The sequence below is a fragment of the Gadus chalcogrammus genome, chromosome 12 (genome assembly GCF_026213295.1).
Source record: "Gadus chalcogrammus isolate NIFS_2021 chromosome 12, NIFS_Gcha_1.0, whole genome shotgun sequence".
Classification (NCBI taxonomy): domain Eukaryota; kingdom Metazoa; phylum Chordata; class Actinopteri; order Gadiformes; family Gadidae; genus Gadus; species Gadus chalcogrammus.
The window spans coordinates 5,479,431-5,499,630 of record NC_079423.1 but is presented as its reverse complement, the minus strand read 5'-3'; the positions used below and the strand labels follow the sequence as shown (position 1 = coordinate 5,499,630).

General features: G+C 41.7%; 1 protein-coding gene across 1 annotated transcript; it reads left to right on the top strand.

The window, feature by feature from the left end:
* The first annotated feature begins 368 nt into the window (after positions 1-368).
* On the top strand, positions 369-19,704 carry LOC130393576 (gamma-aminobutyric acid receptor subunit gamma-3). Its single transcript, XM_056604262.1, has 3 exons — positions 369-722; positions 1,124-1,269; positions 19,616-19,704. Exons 1-3 carry the CDS (start codon positions 670-672, stop codon positions 19,690-19,692), a joined length of 276 nt encoding a protein of 91 aa, XP_056460237.1. The 5' UTR covers positions 369-669; the 3' UTR covers positions 19,693-19,704.
* Positions 19,705-20,200: the final 496 nt, after the last annotated feature.

Below are 20,200 nucleotides of genomic sequence, written 5' to 3'. Positions count from 1 at the left end.
AGACAATAACTAGACAGGCGTCCGTTTTAATTTTTTAAATAATTTGCAGAAGAAAAAAACAGAAGATCAAGAAAGGCTTGTTGGTTTTTATAATTTAGGCCTATATTAATCTCACATATCGTTTCCTACCTCCCCTCCTCCCTCCCTCCCTCCATCCTTCTCTTCTTCAATGTGATGACACCATTTCCTTATTAGATTACATTTTTCAAAAAGAGGAAAGGAGATTCTGCAGGAACTGGAAAAAGTCTCATGCTCGGGAAAACAACCAAGGCACAACCAAGCAAAACACCCGGGGGGGGTTGGGCTGAGGGATGGGTGGAGTGGAATGGAATGGGGGGCTGGGGGCTCCGGTCTGCTTCCACGTTTAGAGTTTGCGCACCTGCGTGTGACCGCCGATATCTGAGGAGCTAAAATCCTCGGAGATACCAACCCCGTATATCTCCGGAGTGGGAGGTGCTGGTGCCTGTCTGAGAGCAGTCGACATCCCCGAAACATGGACTGGAAACGGCTGGTGCAACAACACCAGAAATGCGCGAATTATTCGGCTGGATTACAAACTATTGACATGTTTCGCTTCATAGATTAGTAGTTCCCCATCTCCATTCTCTGAACAACTGCGCGTCATTCCACGACATATTTGATTTTTTATCTTTTAGGAAGAAAGAAAACATGTCACCGAAATTTTGGGCATACTTGTCACTTTTGTCAGTTTTTCAGACATGGTAGGTGATGCATTTTATTTGACATGTTGAATGTGAGAGTGAATCGGCTGCGCTGCTCTAATTGGATGCAATGTGAACTTGCGGACATGTCCACTTGAACTTAACCTTTTAAGTAATTTCGACGAATGCCACTCTGAAAGAAATGTGGACGATGCTCAGCTTAGTAGCCTGCCCTCATTCAGTCTTAAACAATCTGTATTTCATTAAATGTCTAAATCAAAAGATAATTGGTTGTATGCCTATCCTGAGCCACCTATGGCTTAAAAATATACATATCGGTATCAAGTTTGGACATGGATAATAATAGGCCTAATACAAATGACAATTATTAATATAAAAACGGAACCATGGATGATGGTGCCTGAGTTTGTGAACAAAATGTAATTCGTTTTTCTCTCCAGCACTCAAACCGTCGTATACGACGAGGACTACGAGGACGTAACTGTTAACCAAATGTTGGCGCCAAAAACACATGAAACGGACGCCACGGAAATACTCAACAATTTACTAAAGGAATATGATAAGAAGTTACGGCCAGACATCGGAGGTAAGTCCCCCTGCCACCTACACTGCTCTCTGCTCAAGTAGACTACCTGCTAAGGCCTTTGCCTCCCCACTTAGCCTTCATATAGTTTGGGACTGAAGTCGGTGTCTCCCAACCTCTTCTCTTTTGCACCTGTATGTCTGTGCAACTGTCAAATATTTTCTCACCCTTATTATCTTTTAATCAATCCCAAATCCCAAACGGTTCATTGAACAATCAGTGTTCGATCCCCTGAACACCAAAACATAATTGATTCCTAGTTAGTCGTGTTGCCTCCAACTAACGGGTAGTAGACTAGACTAGACATAATGGAAGCCATCTTGTCCTATCACAAATTACATTGCAGATGGTATGAATGTTTTTTAATGTTGGCCATTTGCTTTTCCCAATTTCTTTGGTACATAAAATGACACAATAACTAAATCGCTCAGTCCGAACATTGTCAAAAAGATAGGCTACCCCTGCCACCAGACACCAGCTGGTAGATATGACCATTTGGCAGGAAAATCATTCAGGGTTGCATTTTTTAATGATTGCTTGGCTGAAATCAATGGCGTTTTTAGTTTCAGTTTGAGGCCAAATAGTTGTTTACAGATCGATACCTTAACAATCAGTATAAAACGGTAGAATGTATTTAAATGGATTGCCAACTCAGTGTCACTAATATGGAACCTTCAAACACACCTGTGTGTGTGTGTGTGAGAGTGTGAGTGTGTGTGTGCGTGTGTGTGTGTGTGTGTGTGCCCACACACGTGAGCAAGTGAATGTGCACATTCACATGCACCACCCAAATGTGTGTGTGTGTATGGCTTGTGGTGGAATATGTGTCAGTGTGTGTGCCCAAAGTATCAAAGATGACAGTGTTATTCACTAACAAGGTGATATTATTGCAGTATATTCGTGTCTCAGAAAGAGAGAGAGCTTTTGCTTGTCAATAACTTTTAATAAGGCCACTGGTGTGTGTGTGTGTGTGTGTGTGTGTGTGTGTGTGTGTGTGTGTGTGTGTGTGTGTGTGTGTGTGTGTGTGTGTGTGTGTGTGTGTGTGTGTGTGTGTGTGTGTGTGTGTGTGTGTGTGTGTTGGGGAAGAAGCAGGCTTCCAATCTCCCATGAAATGCATTAAACTAGTGACCCGACGCATTATGTGCTACATAACAGCATTGATATATTTCCAACTGATTGTTACTGGAGGAAGCCACTGCAGGGAGATCAGGGAGGGTTCCACTTCTTGTTGTTATTTACTGGGGCCGGCCAATGAAATTCCCTACCTTGATTTTCTGGTGTGTCTCGTCTCGGCCTGAGAAGATTCTCCAGCTCTCTACTGGGGAATCCTTGTACTCGTAGAAAGATACGTACATATCACTACTCCCCAAGTTAAAGCTAGACAATTATATCTGTATAGAAATACCTCATGATCGAATAAAAGATTGCAGTCAACAAGTGCCGCTTGTACAAGCAGTCAAGTTTGGTTCAAATCATTGTTGATTTCAAGATAAGTTTTGATTAAACCAATTGAAAATGACAGGGCAGTTAACAGTGCTTGGCAACAGCCATCTTGTGCTGTTAAGGTAGTCTCACCTACCTCTGGTGCTCTGACTGATTGGCAGCTCTGTAACTGCTGGCTATTTTTACCCTCCGTTCCACAATGTTTATTCTGGCAGAGCACAAGTGGACCTGATGACTGAGGACAAGTGGCACACTACATTCAAGATCCATTTCAATAGAATGGAAATACATGGGGACTTGCCATCTCATCTCTGGTCAGGCCTCCAGAGAGAGATGATGATTGATATGATTAAATTCTACATCTGAGGGAGACACTCTCCCAGAGGTGAAAAAAAGTATCTATTCCTCTCCATTGTCTGGAGCCACCTTTGAAATGACCAATCACTACTTACCTAATGAGAAAGTCTTCCTACTCAGTGCTGGCCTGGAGCTCAAACACTGACTGTCGTGACCCCGACAGTGCATTTGTTTGGTTTCAGCTGGTAGGCTAACCACCTCGGCTGGATTCCAAAGAGTTACTCTGTCCCTCACACTTCAAGCTCCAACATTAGCAATCAAACAATGAACTGGGATTGATTGGGACGGCTGAGCTGCTTCAGTGTCATTAAAAGGTGGCTTCGAACCCTTAACGATCTGACCAATCACAACCTTCTAACTTTTGATCCAATATTGTATTGCGTTGCCAATAGGCAGCAGTGTTATATGTTAATGTCTGATGACGTATTTGAAGAATCGCTGTTCGGACACACCGATTTATCTTCTGGTTGGCCCCGAGACAATTTGACAAAAGTGGGTATAATGGAAATCTAGAAAAACATCTGGAGATTTAGCAGGAAGTGTGAGGCAAATAGATACAAACGTTTTGAAAGCAGCTCTGGTTCCAGAGACATGCTCCCCCATTTAGTTTTTCAATTATCCTTCTCCTCATATACATCTGGGCCTCGGGGGGGGGGGGGGGGGCAGCGACATGATTAAATACATTTTCCTTGTCCTGTCATTATATTCTTTCAACACGGAGCCACTTAGCAGAATTACTGGCGATACGATTACAACCCGACTTGCTAGTGACAGAAGTAAACAACCTGATTAGAAAATGAGGTTTGGAATTAACATGCTAGCAATTTACATGCTGATGGTTTTGTGGCGCACATATCCTCACTCTTCAAGGGTGCACATTATATTAACATTGGCTAAGACATACAGGTAGGACAAAACCTTATTTAGTAGTATTTCGATTTTACATGCACATTGCATTGTTCATGTATGAAATCAGTTAAACTTCAGTTGTGTGTAGCCAATATCTAACCACCATCACCATATGTCATCCCTTACAACTAGGTTAAATTATTCAATGTTCACCATTTAAAATTAAAATAAACATATGTTCCCACTGGGTGAGTAGCTTGTATATAGGATGAAAAGGTGAAAACCTTGCAGCCGAGGCTAAAAATTGGCGGAGATCAGCGAGAGAGGGAGGGCGGGACTTCCGGGCGAGGGATATCCACAGAAAAGTAATTAATTCTTCTCATTGTTGTTCTTCCATCCCTCCTCCCATCCACCTCTTTTTGCTGGTGTCAGTAGAAGTAGCCTTTCAATGTGAACAGATGCACACAGCTCATAGCAAGATGGACGTTCTTGGCCATCTTGGTTCTGAACACTAGGAATTGAACGGAATGCAGCATGAACGTTCTGTTCCATCACCCTGCTAAGGCCTAAAAAAAAAAAAAGTTTGGTTCCTGTTGGTTGTCAGTTGAGGTCATGGGTAGGTAGGGAATTTATTTTATTTTTTTATTTTATTTTTTCCAGCGGCAGCGAATGATAGGTAGGTTGTTTTCATTTAAAAACGAGACAATTCGCTCATCCTTGTACAGAATGAAGAGGTGCTGTACCAAAACGTAATTATAGAGGTGCTGTACCAAAACGTAATTACATAAAAAAAAAAAATAATAAAAAAAAAAAAATATTTTTTATAAAACTCATAAAATAATTTGGGTCGCACATAAATTGACAGGGTCGGTCGGAAACCGGAACCAAACCAAAAAAATTTTTAGGCCTAAGATGGCAGCCAGGGGAATTAGGAAAATTGGCGTCGGACTGGAGAGGACAGACGCATGACTCAGGAAGTTGTAGACTGTATGAGACACAGTAAGGAGAAGACACATTGCTCCAGATGTGTACTTTACAGATCCAAGTGACTGTCAGGGTTCCTCCAGTCTTCCCCGTAGCTCTGGTTCTGTCTGGCGCTGGGTGGTGCCCTAGCTGGCAGTCGCTCTGGGATGACAGGGAAGCCCGGGTAATTGGGTCATGGTGTCCTGGCCTCAGCAGGAGAACCCACATGTCCTCTCTCTCTCTCTCTCTCTCTCTCTCTCTCTCTCTCTCTCTCTCTCTCTCTCTCTCTCTCTCTCTCTCTCTCTCTCTCTCTCTCTCTCTCTCTCTCTCTCTCTCTCTCTCTCTCTCTCTCTCTCTCTCTCTCTCTCTCTCTCTCTCTCTCTCTCTCTCTCTCTCTCTCTCTCTCTCTCTCTCTATTCTTTTTTATTACTATTCAGATCTCCATTAGCATCCACAGCTGTGGTCGCTAATCTTCCTGGGGTCCACATAAAACAAAGGCTGCAAGAGAGTTCAATATTGTAATTAGCTGTTACGTCTTTCTGACCAATCGCAGTTCAAGGCCCACCTGGGCTGTACCACTTCAAGAGGGGCCACTCAGTTACTCCCCTCTAAACAAAATCGACTTGGTTGCGACGTTGACAGTTTGTGAGTGTTGCGTCTGTTGAGTGCGTGAGAGGTTGCGGGCGCACAGCTCAGGCTGCCGGAAGGTGCTGCAAGGAACTTTTATAAACGCAATATTGTTATCCCGCAGTAATCAGCCCGAAAGCCCCGAAACATTAACGGCCAACCGGGAATTCTCCCGACTCTCCCGATTACCATGTGTGTGTGTGTGTGTGTGTGTGTGTGTGTGTGTGTGTGTGTGTGTGTGTGTGTGTGTGTGTGTGTGTGTGTGTGTGTGTGTGTGTGTGTGTGTGTGTGTGTGTGTGTGTGTGTGTGTGTGTGTGTGTGTGTGTAGGAATAGGAATAATCATACTGGTTTAAATAATGGTCTCTCTTCTTACTGTCCTTCTCAAAACTCTCTGATCTCACTAAAAGGCTAGCTGCACGAAATCAAGGGATATTTAGAATAGAAAAAAATGTACAATTAATCGCGAGTTAACTATGACATTAATGCGATTAAATATCTTAATCGCTTGACAGCACTAATATTTACCCTTGATGCTTCTTATGCTAATGGGTAAGGAATTCCACTGACTGACGGCTCTGTAAATGACCGCCTGGTTCAGTTGATGTTGATGATTGTTTTGGGCTGTGGGAGGTCAAAACAGCCTTTTCTGTCTATTCATATGACTGTGCTTTGAGCCTGTCTTAAAAAGCTGTCCTGAAAAAAGAATCCGGTTTCCTATCAACAACGGCATTTTGGGTTTGGGTTACTTTAGCCTCAATGGTCAACCATGACAGACTGTTGTGCATCTTCATGACATTAGTTTTAAAAGTACATTGAAGAGCCAATCTTGCAGCTCTATTTTGAGCAAGCTGGAATTTTTTAATATGTTTTTTAGCGGTGCTGGACCACACAACCATACAGTACCCTAAGTGAGAAAAAAAATAGAGCCTGAATTACCTGATTCCTGACTGAAGGTGTCACATAGTAAGAGCATTTTCTAGTCATAGCAATACCCTGTCCCATTTTACAGCAATTTAATCAATATGGTCTGAACATAACAACTGATCATCTATTATAATGGCAAGTAATTTAATTGTCCTTACTTGCTCTATTGGAATACCACCCATAGATAGATTTAAACAGGAGTCTCTGGCAATCCTTCTCCTTGTACCAATAATAACCATGCACTTTGTCTTAGTGATGTTTAATAGTCATTTGTGGTCCTCTACCCAATCAGACACAGTTTGTAATTCTTTGCATGATACATCAGTCAGTTCCTTGCATGTAGACGCAGCACAGAACATAGTTGAGTCATCAGCATACATTACTACTTTTGTCTGTTCCAGAACATAGGGCAGGTCATAGGTAAAAATAGAAAATAAAAGAGGACCCAGACAGCTTCCTTGAGGCACTCCATATAGGACATCTTTTCTGACTGATAAGCTTCCATTGAAAACCACTCTTTGCCTCCTGCCAAACAGATAACTCTCCATCCAAGAGAGGGCAGTATCAGCGAACCCATAGCACTTGAGTTTACCAATTAGCAGTGCATGATCAATAATGTCAAAAGCCACACTAAAATCAAGCATAACAGTGCCCACAATTCTTTTGTTGTCCATTTCTTTAAACCATTCGTCATTCATATGAACAATGGCAGAGTTAGTTGAGTGACCAACTCGATATGCATGCTGGGATTTTGTTATGAGTTCATTATTGATAAAATAGTCTTGAATTTGATTAAAAACAATCCTTTCCAATATCTTGCTCATGCTCAGTACTGGTAGTAGACTGATGGGCCTACTATTAGCCCCAGAAAATATAGCTTTTTTATTTTTTGGCAAGGGGATCACTTTAGCTTCTTTCCATAATTCATGGCATGAGGAGTTGGTCAAACATCTATTAAAAATATAACATACAGGAACACAAAGCTCTCTGGCTACAACCTTGAGTAGTATCCCATCCACATTGTTAATTCCAGGAGATGCTTCATCAGAGGTGTAAAAACATTTCCTCATCCATTTCAGCGTCGACATTTTTAAATTCAAAAGAACACTGTTTCCCTTTCATAATTCAATTGTCAATCAATGCATGTGATAGAGCGCCATGTTTAGGAGTCATAGTGGCTCTTAATTTATCAATTTTATCAATAAAAAAATCATTAAAATAATTAGCAATTTCCTGTGGTTTATTAATGGAAACACCTTTACAGTCAACGTAAGTGTTGTTCATGTTTGATTTCCGTCTCATAATTTCATTCAGTGTTTTCCATATTTCCTTGCTGTTGTTTTTAGCATCACTGAGCTTCTGTTGATAATCTTTTTTTATGTTCTTGTTCAGTTTCGTAACCATCTTCATTAATCTACAGTATTTTTCCCTATCATTCAGGCAACCTGATTGATTTGCAACCTTTTCAGCATTATCACGCTGAGTCATCAAAGCTTTCAGTTCCTTACTCAACCATGGAGCACCGTTATGTCTAGCTGTGTGTTTCCTTAAGGGGGCGTGCTTGTCAGCCACCTTGGTTAGCTTCTCCATAAACTTACTCAACATCTGGATAATTCTCCAAACACACATCTGACCACTGCTCATCACTGATGTCCTTCACATAGAGGTCATGATTAAACCTCCTGAACGACCGGCAGAATTTTATCTTGTTTCCTGCCTTTAGGAACCTTGATTTTTCTAGTAATGGCAACCAGGTTATGATCACTGAAACCTATGGATAAAGATAGAGATTTTGAGCAATGCTCTGGAACCTAAGTATAGATATGATCAATACAGGTTGATGACTTGGTACCGGTCTTATTAATAAATACCCTGGTTGGTTGGTCAACAACTTGGGTTAAATTAAAAGTATTGACTTTTGAAAGAAGCTTCTTCTTCAGATGGCAATCTGAAGAAAGGTTGTCAATGTTGAAATCTCCCAGCATAAACAATTCTTTGTTTTTGTCAGAAATGTTATCAATGAGGTTACATATTCCTGTCAAGTATTCTATTCTAGCCTGCAACAACAACCGAGCAGTATAGGCTTTGAATGTGGTCGGTGAACCTGAACCAAATGAGCCTCTTTATCATCCACCATTAAATCATTACTCACTTTAGCTGGTAGTTGACTCTGTATACATGGCAACACCACCTCCATTTTTATTCCTGTCTTCCCTAAACAGAGTGTAGTTCTGTATCAGCATCCTCTAAAGAGGAGTCTAGTTGAGTTTCACTCAAAGCAAGGACATGTATGTCATTAGTTTGGACAATTTGGTCTATTTCATGGATTTTGTTTCTCAGACTACATGTAGTCTGAGAAACAAAATCCATGAAATAGTCCAAATTGTCCAATGTATATATACAAATGAGCAACTACAAAGACCTTTTTTGGTTGGCCTAGGTTTAAGCTTGTCAATTTGTTTTTGTAGAGAACCTTTAATTAACTGAATGACCTAAGTCTACCTTTGGCCTTGTACTCATGTACTCGGTTAAGCTCTCAGACTCACTTTGTTGCCGCACTTAGATCTTTCTTTAACTTATCGATATCACTTTGAGTAGGGCTGGGCGATATGACGATATATATCGTGTGATGATATAAAAATGTCTATCGTTTCATATTATGCTCTATCGTTTTAATATCGTCTTGTCGCAAATCACACTCTTTACGGCAATATTTTACGTCATTTGGACGACGCTTTACATTCTTCCGCACGGCACATGAATGCAACACAAACAAACATGGAGGAGAGTGAACGTGACAATTCTGAACAGGAGAAGGACTCCGACGACCAGCCAAGACAAAGTGAGCTCATATCTAAAAGAGGGGCTACTTCTATCGCATGGACATGGTTTGGGTTTGAAAAGTCGGACACGGACCAGAAAAACGTACTTTGCAAAGTATGCCGCAAACCGGTCCCCTCACCAGAATCAAACACCACCAACTTATTTTACCACCTACGAAAGAATCACGACAAACAGTACGGAGAGAGTCTATGGATGAAATCCACAAAAGTACAGTCCTTAAAACTTATTTGTTATATTATATATTTTTATATTGTGAGCCTTAATTTGCTGCATTGGTTTAAACTTGAAAGTGTTCCATGTTTACATTTCGTATTTTATATACCAATATTTATGTTAGGCCTGTATTCATTTTTGTTTGCCGCTACAATACAAATTTCTACTGTTAAAGACTATTGGTGAGGTTGGTTTTAATATTTTTGAAAACCAACCAAAAAAGTGTTTTCTATTTACCGTTTTATATTTATACATTCATATTTCATATTTTGTTGAATGCATATTTTTGCACAAATGTTCTAAATAAAAAGGAGAAAAATAATCATGAGTAAGTTATCTTTATTTGTAGAGTATATAATTCAAAATGTAATATGAAATAGGCCTTTCCATGTGGTCATTTTATATAAACTAATTATTCATTAAATTTACAGAGAATGTGCTATATCGTGATATAAATCGTTATTGGGATATGAATGACCTATATCGGGATATGATATTTTGGTCATATCGCCCAGCCCTAACTTTGAGAGTAATTCAGGCTCACCTTAATTTCTTGTAGCTCACTCAGAACTGAGTCCACTCTTTGGTGGAGTCCATGATCATTTGAGAAAAACTGCGAAATGCAGTCTCCTGCCTCTTCAGCAGATCCTCATAGAAGTTCTTCTGTTGGTCCAGTCATTCCATAACGGTGTCCATTGTCACAAACTCAGGATCACCAGGATCATCCTTTGAAGCACCTTTTAGTCATAGTCATTTAGTCATAGTTGAACAGCTCCAACTTTCCTAATCCAACTTTTAGAAATGATATACAGCAGACTTTCTTCCCAAGATGTTACCAGGAGTATGTTTGTTGCTGTTTACAGCTTTGGAACTCAATCCTTCAGATATCTCCACTTTTAAAAACCATCCACCATGTATGAAGCTATGGAAGGAGGTATTTTCAATAGCACAACGTATGGCTCTCAAAATGTTCAAAGAATTATTGTTAGAAATCAAAGAAATTAGAGAAGTCCTTCATAAACAAACTGGAGTGACCATCCAAGATGGCCAGTAAGCGGCCATCTTGGATGGCCGCTTACTGGCAAGGAATGGAGGGACAGGTCATTAAGGAACAGGCAGGGGTTAGACTGTACAGAGAGAGATCATTAAGGAGCAGGTAGGGGTTAGATAGTAGGGATGGGCACGAGTAGTAAATTTCAAACTCGAGTGATCGAAGGAATTCCTTGAGGATCAATCGAGTACTCGTTTAATCAAATCTATTTTTAGAATGCAACGCATCTGCAGCTGGAATAGGCCTAATGATGAACGGCAATATTATCAACCAAACATGTAATGCTTATTCTCCATCAAAACAGTCAGAGTTATCATTATTTATTTTTGCAAACGTTCAAAACATTTTCCCTACAAAAATAAATATGCGTCTCACAATTTAAATCACGTCGAACCAAGGCCTGTAACGGTTTAAAGAAAACAAAAACGAAACAAATAGCCTAACCATTGCGAATAATTTAAAGCTGCAAATAAAACGGCAGCATATGGACTATGGAAATACTCGTTGTGATCTTCTCTACACGGCCGGGATTAAAGCTGCGTCTTGCGGCGGTGAAAATAGCCGACACACTTGGTCGCTGCGGGTCTGCTTTCCCGAACTCAACGTTGTGTTTCAGGAGCATATCTTGCCGCATAGTACTTGTAGTACTCTGGTAGCTCGATTTCGCTTGGCATATTTTACATTTCACCTTATGATCTCCTATTTCTTTCAAGTATTTCAATTCTTCTTCTTAACCTTTTGAATTCTGGCGTGCCTGCACACGGCACGGCACGCACCTCACAGAAATTTGATACATTTAATTTGCTTTGTGCCCACGGCATGCGTTAGTGGCGTCGCACAGAATTGATACATTTGCTTCAGAAAACTACTCGAGTAATCGATTCCTCACGCCCATCCCTATTAGATAGTGAATACAGAGAAAGTTCATTAACAGCAGGTAGGGGTTAGACAGTACAGAGACGGGTCATTATGGGGCAAGTAGGGGTTAAACAGCACAGAGACAGGTCATTGAGGAGCAGGTAGGGGTAAGACAGCACAGAGACCGATCATTAAGGAGCAGTTCAAGGTCAGACGGTACAGAGAGATCAATAAGGAGCGGGTAGGGGTCTACAGGTAGGTTGTGGACATCGTGGTCCGAACCTGGTACCTTTCGCTTAAATTCCAAACCAAAATGTAATGGGCCCAGTTTCCCGAAACCTTTTTAAAAGCCTTCTTAACGCTACGTAACCTCTACTTTAAGTTCTACCTTAACATTTTGCGTGTTTCCGGAAACATTCTTTGGTACGAATCTCTCTCGTAAATCGTTCGTTGGTAAGGTTGGTCTGAAGCACTCGTAGAACCTTCTTAGCTCTACCGTATTTCGAGCAATGTTTTATTCGCAAAGACGGCAATATTTTTTAGAACACTGTGCATGCACCTGCGCATGATGTGGGAAAAATCGTACTCTGAGCAATCGATTTCAGCACTTTCTTTCTGGACAGCGCCGTGAACCAACGACGTAAGGAGTGTTTCCTAAGAAGACTCCTAAGAGACCGTTCGGGAACCACGCATATAGAGGTAACCAACTTTGATAAGTCTAAACGTAGGAGTCTTAGTACCGCGCTAAGAGTGGACGTTATCGGGAAACCGGGCCCTGGTTAGTAGTGGTTAGGGGCTAGCACCTACCGACCTCATGTTGAGATATTCATCACTATAACAGGATTAAAGATGACAGCACCTAGAAGGGAGAGGGAGAGCCGCAAAACATCACAACAAAAGAGTCTGTGTGTGTGTGTGTGTGTTTACCTGTTTTTGTGCGTGCAACACGTGTGTGTTAACAAGCTCCCTGAACTATTTTACCAAGAACAAAAAGTTCCATGTACAATTTGTTGTTTTATAAACCACCCAATATCTTTTTTTATAAATGAGCACATGTTTTTGTCAAGGCACGTTCAGAACATTGTTGACTCATGTTGAACTTCAATGCATCAAAATAATACTCTAATAATAGTTACGTGTTCACATGCGGTTGGAGCCCAAAAATGGAACCGTTGTGACAGAATGGATCAGCATAATTGAATTTTATGTAATCTGCTTCCTAATTCATTTTGTCCATCTATCCATGGCATTTCAAGGGATGGAGAAAAGTAATATTTAACTCTAGCCAAGCTTTACTTTTAATAAACCCCTTCATCACAACAACAGCAGCAGCAGCAGAAGCAGCAGCAGCACAGACTCGTTAGAGGCCAGTTTGCAAGCTGCTGCTGTATCTTTTCTGGCTCACGATTCCAACTCTTATGATATATATCCAAATCTTAAGATCTATATCCAAGAAAACATGGCTCATTATTTTAAATATATTTAATAAACAAAACAAGAATTGATTTTGTGTACGTTGTTGGAGGAGGTGAAGGATACAACGGCGGCGGTGAGCTTACAAGCAAACACGGATCAGTGAGCTGGGGGTTTGGCTCGGACGCCGATGTCCAGTGGTCCTGTTGTAGGAAGGGGCTGTGTTTGTATTGAGGGATAAACCCTCTTCACGCCTTCTTCTCTGTTGAGTCAGGATAAGATGTTTTCTCTCCAGAACACAGCTCTGGCCCCACTGCCTCCCCCCGTCTCTCCCTCTCTACGCTACTCTACTCTCTTCACCAACTTATATTTCTTGTCTCGATATTATTTTCCCTTCATTCCCTGTGTCTCTCGCTCACTTACTATTTTCCTCTCTCTCTCTCTCTCTCTCTCTACTGTCTGACTCTCAGACTGCTTTCTCTTCTCTGCATCTCTATCTCCACCTTCTCTCGCCCCTCTCCATTTGTCTCCCTCCTCTCCATGCCTCTGACTATTGGAAGCTTTCAGTCAGCTACTGATTAGAATGGCCTGGTGTAAAAGAACGTCCCCATACCCCTGCACGTCATCTAGCATCTCAAAGTCAAGTGAAATGACCATCCATCACACGGTCCATCCGGGGTCTGACGGCAATTCAATTCAATGACTAGAATATAGGGACCCTAGAATTTGGGGAATTCAGAATAGAAGTACTATATAATACAGAAGGACTCTAGAATAGATGATTCTAGAATATAGAAGGACCAGAACATAGGGGCTCTACAACGGAGGGCCTCGAGAGTATACAAGGACTCTAAAATATAGAAGAGATCTATATGAGAACAACTCTGAAATATAGGGACTCCAGAAGGCAGAAGTGGCCTATTTTCTGCTCAACAAAACGCTGCATTATTCATAAAGTAGGTCTGCACCGCTAACAGTTTTCCCTGCTGAAGCCGATCTCCAGTCCTTTGAACTTTGTTTGTGTTAAGAAAAGGTTTAGGATAATTTAGGAATTGGCTGCCATCAACAATACAGTATATGCAGTACATTTACCTTTTTTGGTCCTGTACACAAGTAAAAGTTATTTTTACCTTGATTACTTACTCCATAAGATCATAGGTTTAGGTTTGTAAGTAATAGTTTAAAGAACAATGTTAGAGACTAGACAACTAGTTTGGGTCAGTGCGGCCCGTGACCCGGAACTAACCAGACGTCTGCATTAACAAGCAGCACTCCTCGTCCACGTGTCCCTTCAACACCCTTATGAACAGACAGAAATAGACGCTGTATGAAAGATTTGATGTTGATATTTTGTTATTCAAGGGCCAAGTTCAACAAAGGCTGATATATGTAAAGTATCTGATATTGTTCCCTCAAACCTAGTTGTATTTGTTTCCAGAACACTTCTGCTAGTGGTGCATCTCTGCTTCACTGCGCCGGTGCTCTGTTCCCTAATACATGATACTGTCAGGGTTAGTTTGGCTTGCATCTTAAATCAACCGTATTTCTCCAGGTGCATCAGGTTTAAATGCTGATCTGCATATTATATTATTATCTATAAATTATACACTCAGCCTGATAAATAATACACAAGAACTTCCCTGTTCATACACTATGGGTTGCGGCTGAGGTCGGTATATTTAGGGCATCTACAGCAGTGTATCTAACCTATGTGTCCCGATCCCACGGGTCTCTCAATATGCATATTTGGGGTCTTGGGCACTGCTGGCTTATTATAGTGCATTTTTTATGTTAACATATTTAATTTAAAAGGTGCAGAAGGTCGTAGCCACGGGCAAACTGCTATTAATTGCCTAGTGTTGCACGATGTGCATACTGGAACATTGGTAAAAAAAGGTTTATGTGATGGGGTTACAACAATGTGTGTTTAAGCAGATGAAGAAAAAGAGTTTGGGTCGCAGAAATATTCAGACCTGAAACCCGGAAGGTTGATGAAGGGTGATGTTTGTTTGCTGATAAAGGTATTGTCAAACCAACAAAAGACTCTCCCTCTAACAAGTGCACATGGTGGTTTTCAATGGACTAATAAGTTGATGCCATAGAGCTGTAGGCCTGTTACTAAAGCTGTCATAAAACCTGAGGCAGGTCCTGAGTTCTCAAACAATAAGAGTATTAATAGGAATTTAGAACCTTTATCGCATGGTGATAATCTATTGAAACTTGACGTTTCAATTTGCTTCACACATTAAACTGAATTTATATGCAGTGCACGTCTGTTTGTATATCACAGTCTAAAATCTAGATAATTTTTAATTAATAATATTTAATTTAATGTAGTTAATTTGAAAAACTCTTTATAATTCTCTCCTCTCTACTTTACCAAAAGAAAACAATGAATAGATGTAACCTAATAATGGCTATCTTTATACACTTTATTTATTTCACATGATAAAACATTGTCCTGAGACACAAAAAGGTACATACGTTCAGTAAGTGAACTGCAGCCTGCTCAATTTAGTGCATTCAGAGCACTGGAGTTGGAGTTCCGGGGGTTGAGACAATAACGAATTATCAACGAATGTTAGTTAAATCATTAATAAATGTTGCGCAAATTAAGGGTCGAAAGAACAGATATTTTTGCCATTTTCTGCACTTAGACATCACTTCCTTCCTTTTTCTCTGCAAAACCAGCCAGGTTAAAATAAACTATGAATCAGCCCATAGGCAATGCAACCAAGAGTCGCGGAAGATAACTTTTTTCATTCACTTATTCCCTTTAAGGGTCTGGTGGCCTTAAAGGGAATACAGTGACAGTGGCATTGGCTGATGTCATAAATGCCTCCACAGGGGATGACTTCAAGCCTTGCTGCAGTGGGATAGTCATAATCTTATCTGCAGTGGAGGATGCCATAATCTTCTCTACAGTGGATTATTTAATGTCTACAGTGGTTGATTTAAAATCCGTCTACAGTGGATGTTATCATCAATGCCTTCACAGGGGATGACGTCATTAGTATCTAGAGCCCCAAACGTCCCAGGGAGAAATCAGCAACAACTTTATTTCCTGGTTGCAGATACCTTTGATTTTATTTAATATGCATTCATTGTCACTTTCCCCGGCAGACAAATTAAAACTATTATATTACAGGAGAAAACTATCTAGGTGCATCTAAACCCTGAGGGATTATTAATAACTCAAATTGCCAAGAGTTAATTAACTTCTGGTTTACGTTCCTAACGGCCACCTCACAGTTCCCAAATCCACATCTCTGCTAGGCGCCATGGTCACATTCAGACTGCGGAGCCACTCATCGCCTCAGGTGCTCCTTTTCAAAGGACTGTAACAAAGAGGACTCATCTCAGACTGTCCAAAGTCTCTCAGCCTTCCCTTCCTTACTTTTCTTAGTTAGTTTCCCCACTAATAGTACTAAGCAATTGACAACATTTAGTTGTTAAGTAGGTAATTAAGGGGCAGGTAGGGGTAAGGGGGGGCTCAATGATGCCTAAAAGTAGACCATGGACAGTCGTGAACCCAGAACCTTTTGGTTGGGAGTCGGAACACCCTTACCACTAAACTGTCCTTCCCCCTGCACTTCACATTTACACCTCATATTCATGCATCACATTTATGCATCTGGTCTACGCCGGCACACACGTCACACCGATATCAGTTGGAGAATCTCTTGTGAATCTCCTTGATCAAGGGTTCTCCAGTCCTCAAGAATACGACCATCCAGCTGTCAGTCGACCTGCTCCCTCCAGCCCCTCGGATCTGCTGCTGAAGCAGAGACCTCAGAGCTCTTAAAGCTTCATCCATTCACCCCTTCATCGAACCATCCCTTTTTCAATCCAAAACAACAGTGATGGAGTGGGGCCGGAAGTTCTTTCAAAATGAAACCCATAGGGTGATCAATAGCTGTGGAAAACCGATTTGTGCATCTTTGTAGGATTAGTGAGGAGCAGTGCAGCTGCCCCTGGTTAAGCAGGAGAAGATGGGTCCTGGCTGAGCCCTGTAATGACCCCATACGAGAGTGCTTAGCCCGAGCACAGCACAGCTGACAAATCTCCATCTTAAAACCATCAGCACAAAATCAATTAAAATGATATCAGTCTCCTAACAGGGTCTGGGTTGTAATGAAGGCAAGGGGCGAGAAGGAGGAGATAGTGGTTGGTGTTCGGAGGAGGAGGAGGCGGTCGTCTTGAGGAGGAGGTGGTGGTGTTGGTTGGGAGGAGGAGGTGGTTGGTGTTGGGGGGGAGGAGGAGGTGTTGGTGGTCTTGAGGAAAAGGAGGAGGTGGTGTTGGTTGGGACGAAGAGGAGGAGGAGTCTGAGGAGGTAGTTGGTGTTGGGGGTGAAGAGGAGGAGGTGGTGTTAGTTGGAGGGAGGAAGAGGAGGATAATTCTGAGGAGGGCGGTGGTGGTGTTGGTTTAGAGGGGAGGGACAGGTCCCCATCTCAGAGGCCTGTAGCTTTGAATTACAGTCGCTGCTGGACACCCCGGACCATTATGCTTCCCTGCCTTTGCGACGGACATCCAACCTGAGCCCGGGGTTGTAATTACAGGACGGGACAGGAATACGAGCTCGTATTTTCCACCGCGCCGGTCCGTCGTTACTGCCCGGACAAACCCCCTTCTCACTGTAATTTCGCACAAACTGGAACACAACCAAGATTGAGCGGATGTGTTGTCAGGAATATTCATTGTTTGACAAATTGTTTGTGCTTAGAGAATTGCCAGTCAAAATTCTCCGCTCTCTATATATAGCGCTTTCTAATAAATGTCTCCCATCGGTCCTTTCTTAAATGTGTTTGTTTGTGACATCTGACATGTGTCCCTTACGTAATCTAATCGGCTAAGAAATTGGACCATCTCATTATATACACAGGCCATCAGCGGTTTGGCTGCCTCTCTTTCTCCCCCAGGCTCATAATGGATGTTCATGGGGTTTTGATGGTCATTAGGCCCGTCATTGGGGCTGTTGAGGCTGAATTAATTAACACATCCATCCAGCAGTCGTGGTGAAAGCTCTGCAGTCAGACAAGGGTAACGGTGGGGGAAGAGGACAGGAGAGGCAGGAACAGAGGCCAGGATCCCAGTCTTCCCAGGGGAGTACGTCTTTCAGATGGGTCCCTGATGGCGGGGGAATCGATGCAGGTCTGAGATCTGTCTACCGGGTCTCACTGAGGAACTTGGAGGGAGGCATGTTGTGTGTGGTCCAGTGGCTCTGTTTAATGAATGTAAGAATTCTGTTTTCATGCAAAAGTTGTTGCCATATTAGTGTTGTCGCCAGTCGCAGTCCACACAGAGAATACCAATTCACACACCTTCTCTCAATTTAGCCGGCAGGAAAGGTCTGAATCCCGTGACGATTAGGCACAAGGCTGGTGGTTCAGCTGTATCCATTTGGGAGACCGTTTACAGCTTTCGGTGGTGAAAAAACACAGGCTTAACCAGCCAAAACAAAGAGGCGATGTGGTCAGACATCTATCAGGCGTAGTATGGACATGGCCCTAGAGGAGGACGTTAGTGATGAAACCATGTCTATTACCAATTGGCGCATTCACCAGGGAAAATAACATTATTTTCTGTAGTTTCTGCCTCAAAAGTTTAAGACCTTAAAGACTTGTAGGTTATAGAAGCATGGGGAGCCGAAATGTATTTTAGAACGTCTGCATAGTCAGCAGGTTCCTTGATTACGACCTGTCTCAGTGTTAAATTGAAGCAGAAAAAAATATGTGTTGCAAGTGTTTACAAATGGTGCCAGACTATCACAAGATATCAGGTGGGTGTTAGAGGTACTTTGCTTTATTTGAAGCTGAAGCTGCTTGATTCTTGCAGGCACAATGAGAACGATTAGAAAAGATTTGCTTCCACATATTCTGTATCAATCGCAAAGACGCAAGACACGACTATAAAACCAAGGCACCATAATAATTGACATTTTGATTGAATTTGAAAATACGATGTTAATCATCTTTTTCATGTTGAAGTATGAAATCGATTGTGCAATCTGATAACATTGCATCGCCCAATATTATTAAGATGACCTCGTTGACACATCTGTAAACTTGAGAATTTAAATAACCAATGACGCACTTCTAAGAGTCAACAGCCGCTAGATTATATAAAAAAATCTGATTTGCAATGGCTTTTGAACATGAATTTGTAAAGTCTTCAATTTGATGTGAAATTCATGTATATCGGCAATTGTATAATTTCAATTGATTTGGAATCAGCCATCACCATTAAGGTCTGTTCATTCAATCAGTTTCACTTTCATTGCTCAGATGAAAGTGATGCTCTCCTTTTTTGCTGCGATATTAAAGCAATTCAATGTTGAATCCCCGATCATCAAGCCACAGATGAATTCACTTGTATATAGAATAAACGGTGTATATATATATATATATATATATATATATATATATATATATATATATATATTCTATATCTCTCCAGTGTTGAAAAGCACTTTTAGCAGCTGTGATGAATGGAAGTAATTAAGTTGTCTTAGCAGAGAGATGGTTGCAGATGATGGGGGACATTAAGGTGAGCTCCATTCATTAGAACCACTCTCCCCAAGGCCCGGGCTCAAACCCGAGGCCTCCCTCTTATTATTGAACCCCTTTACTCTGTCTCTATTGGACTCACACACACACACACACACACACACACACACACACACACACCACACACACCAACACCACACACACACACACACACACACACCACACACACACACACACAACACACACTTTCCTAAAAATATACTCTCAGATTCTTCAAATCTTTTTGTGTTCTTGTTGCAGTAAAGCCGACCGTCATCGGTGTGGACATCTTTGTGAACAGCATTGGCCCTGTGTCCTCCATCGACATGGTAAGTTGAAGGTAGCCCTACAAAGATGAACTATCTGCACCAACCACACACACACCCCCCCCCCCCCACACACACACACACACACAAACACACTATCTCCTTTCTGGAGAACTGAACTTTTATTTTTCTTGTGTTGATGTCCTTTAAGTGTGACTTTAGACGTTCCCCATTGGTTTCAATTTGAAAAACGGGTGTAAAGCAGTGCAGTTATCAGACTGGCATGAAAAGATATAACAGGAACACTCCAAGTATTATCACTCCGCCTCAGGGATAATCTGCATAGGACCACGGGAGGGAGGCTGTGCGTGGGTGTGTGGGTGTGTGGGTGTCTAGTCCCAGCTCACAGGATACCTGGGAGTCCGAGCGGGGCTTACGCCCACTGTATGACGGAGAGGAGGAGAGGGAGAGGAGAGGGAGAGAGTATGTGAGGAGAGTAAGGAGTAGAAAGAGAGATGGAGACAAAATATAGGAGATACAGAGAAAGGAGGAGAGAGAGGAGGAGGCAGAAAGAGGGAGA

What these genes read in the sequence shown, in the direction of transcription:
- LOC130393576 (XM_056604262.1), top strand. Translation starts at nt 670, where the DNA reads ATGTCACCGAAATTTTGGGCATACTTGTCACTTTTGTCAGTTTTTCAG. An exon ending in TTGTCAGTTTTTCAGACATG is followed by an intron (nt 723 to 1,123) that starts GTAGGTGATGCA and finishes TTTTCTCTCCAG; the next exon opens with CACTCAAACCGTCGTATACG. An exon ending in GTTACGGCCAGACATCGGAG is followed by an intron (nt 1,270 to 19,615) that starts GTAAGTCCCCCT and finishes TTCTTGTTGCAG; the next exon opens with TAAAGCCGACCGTCATCGGT.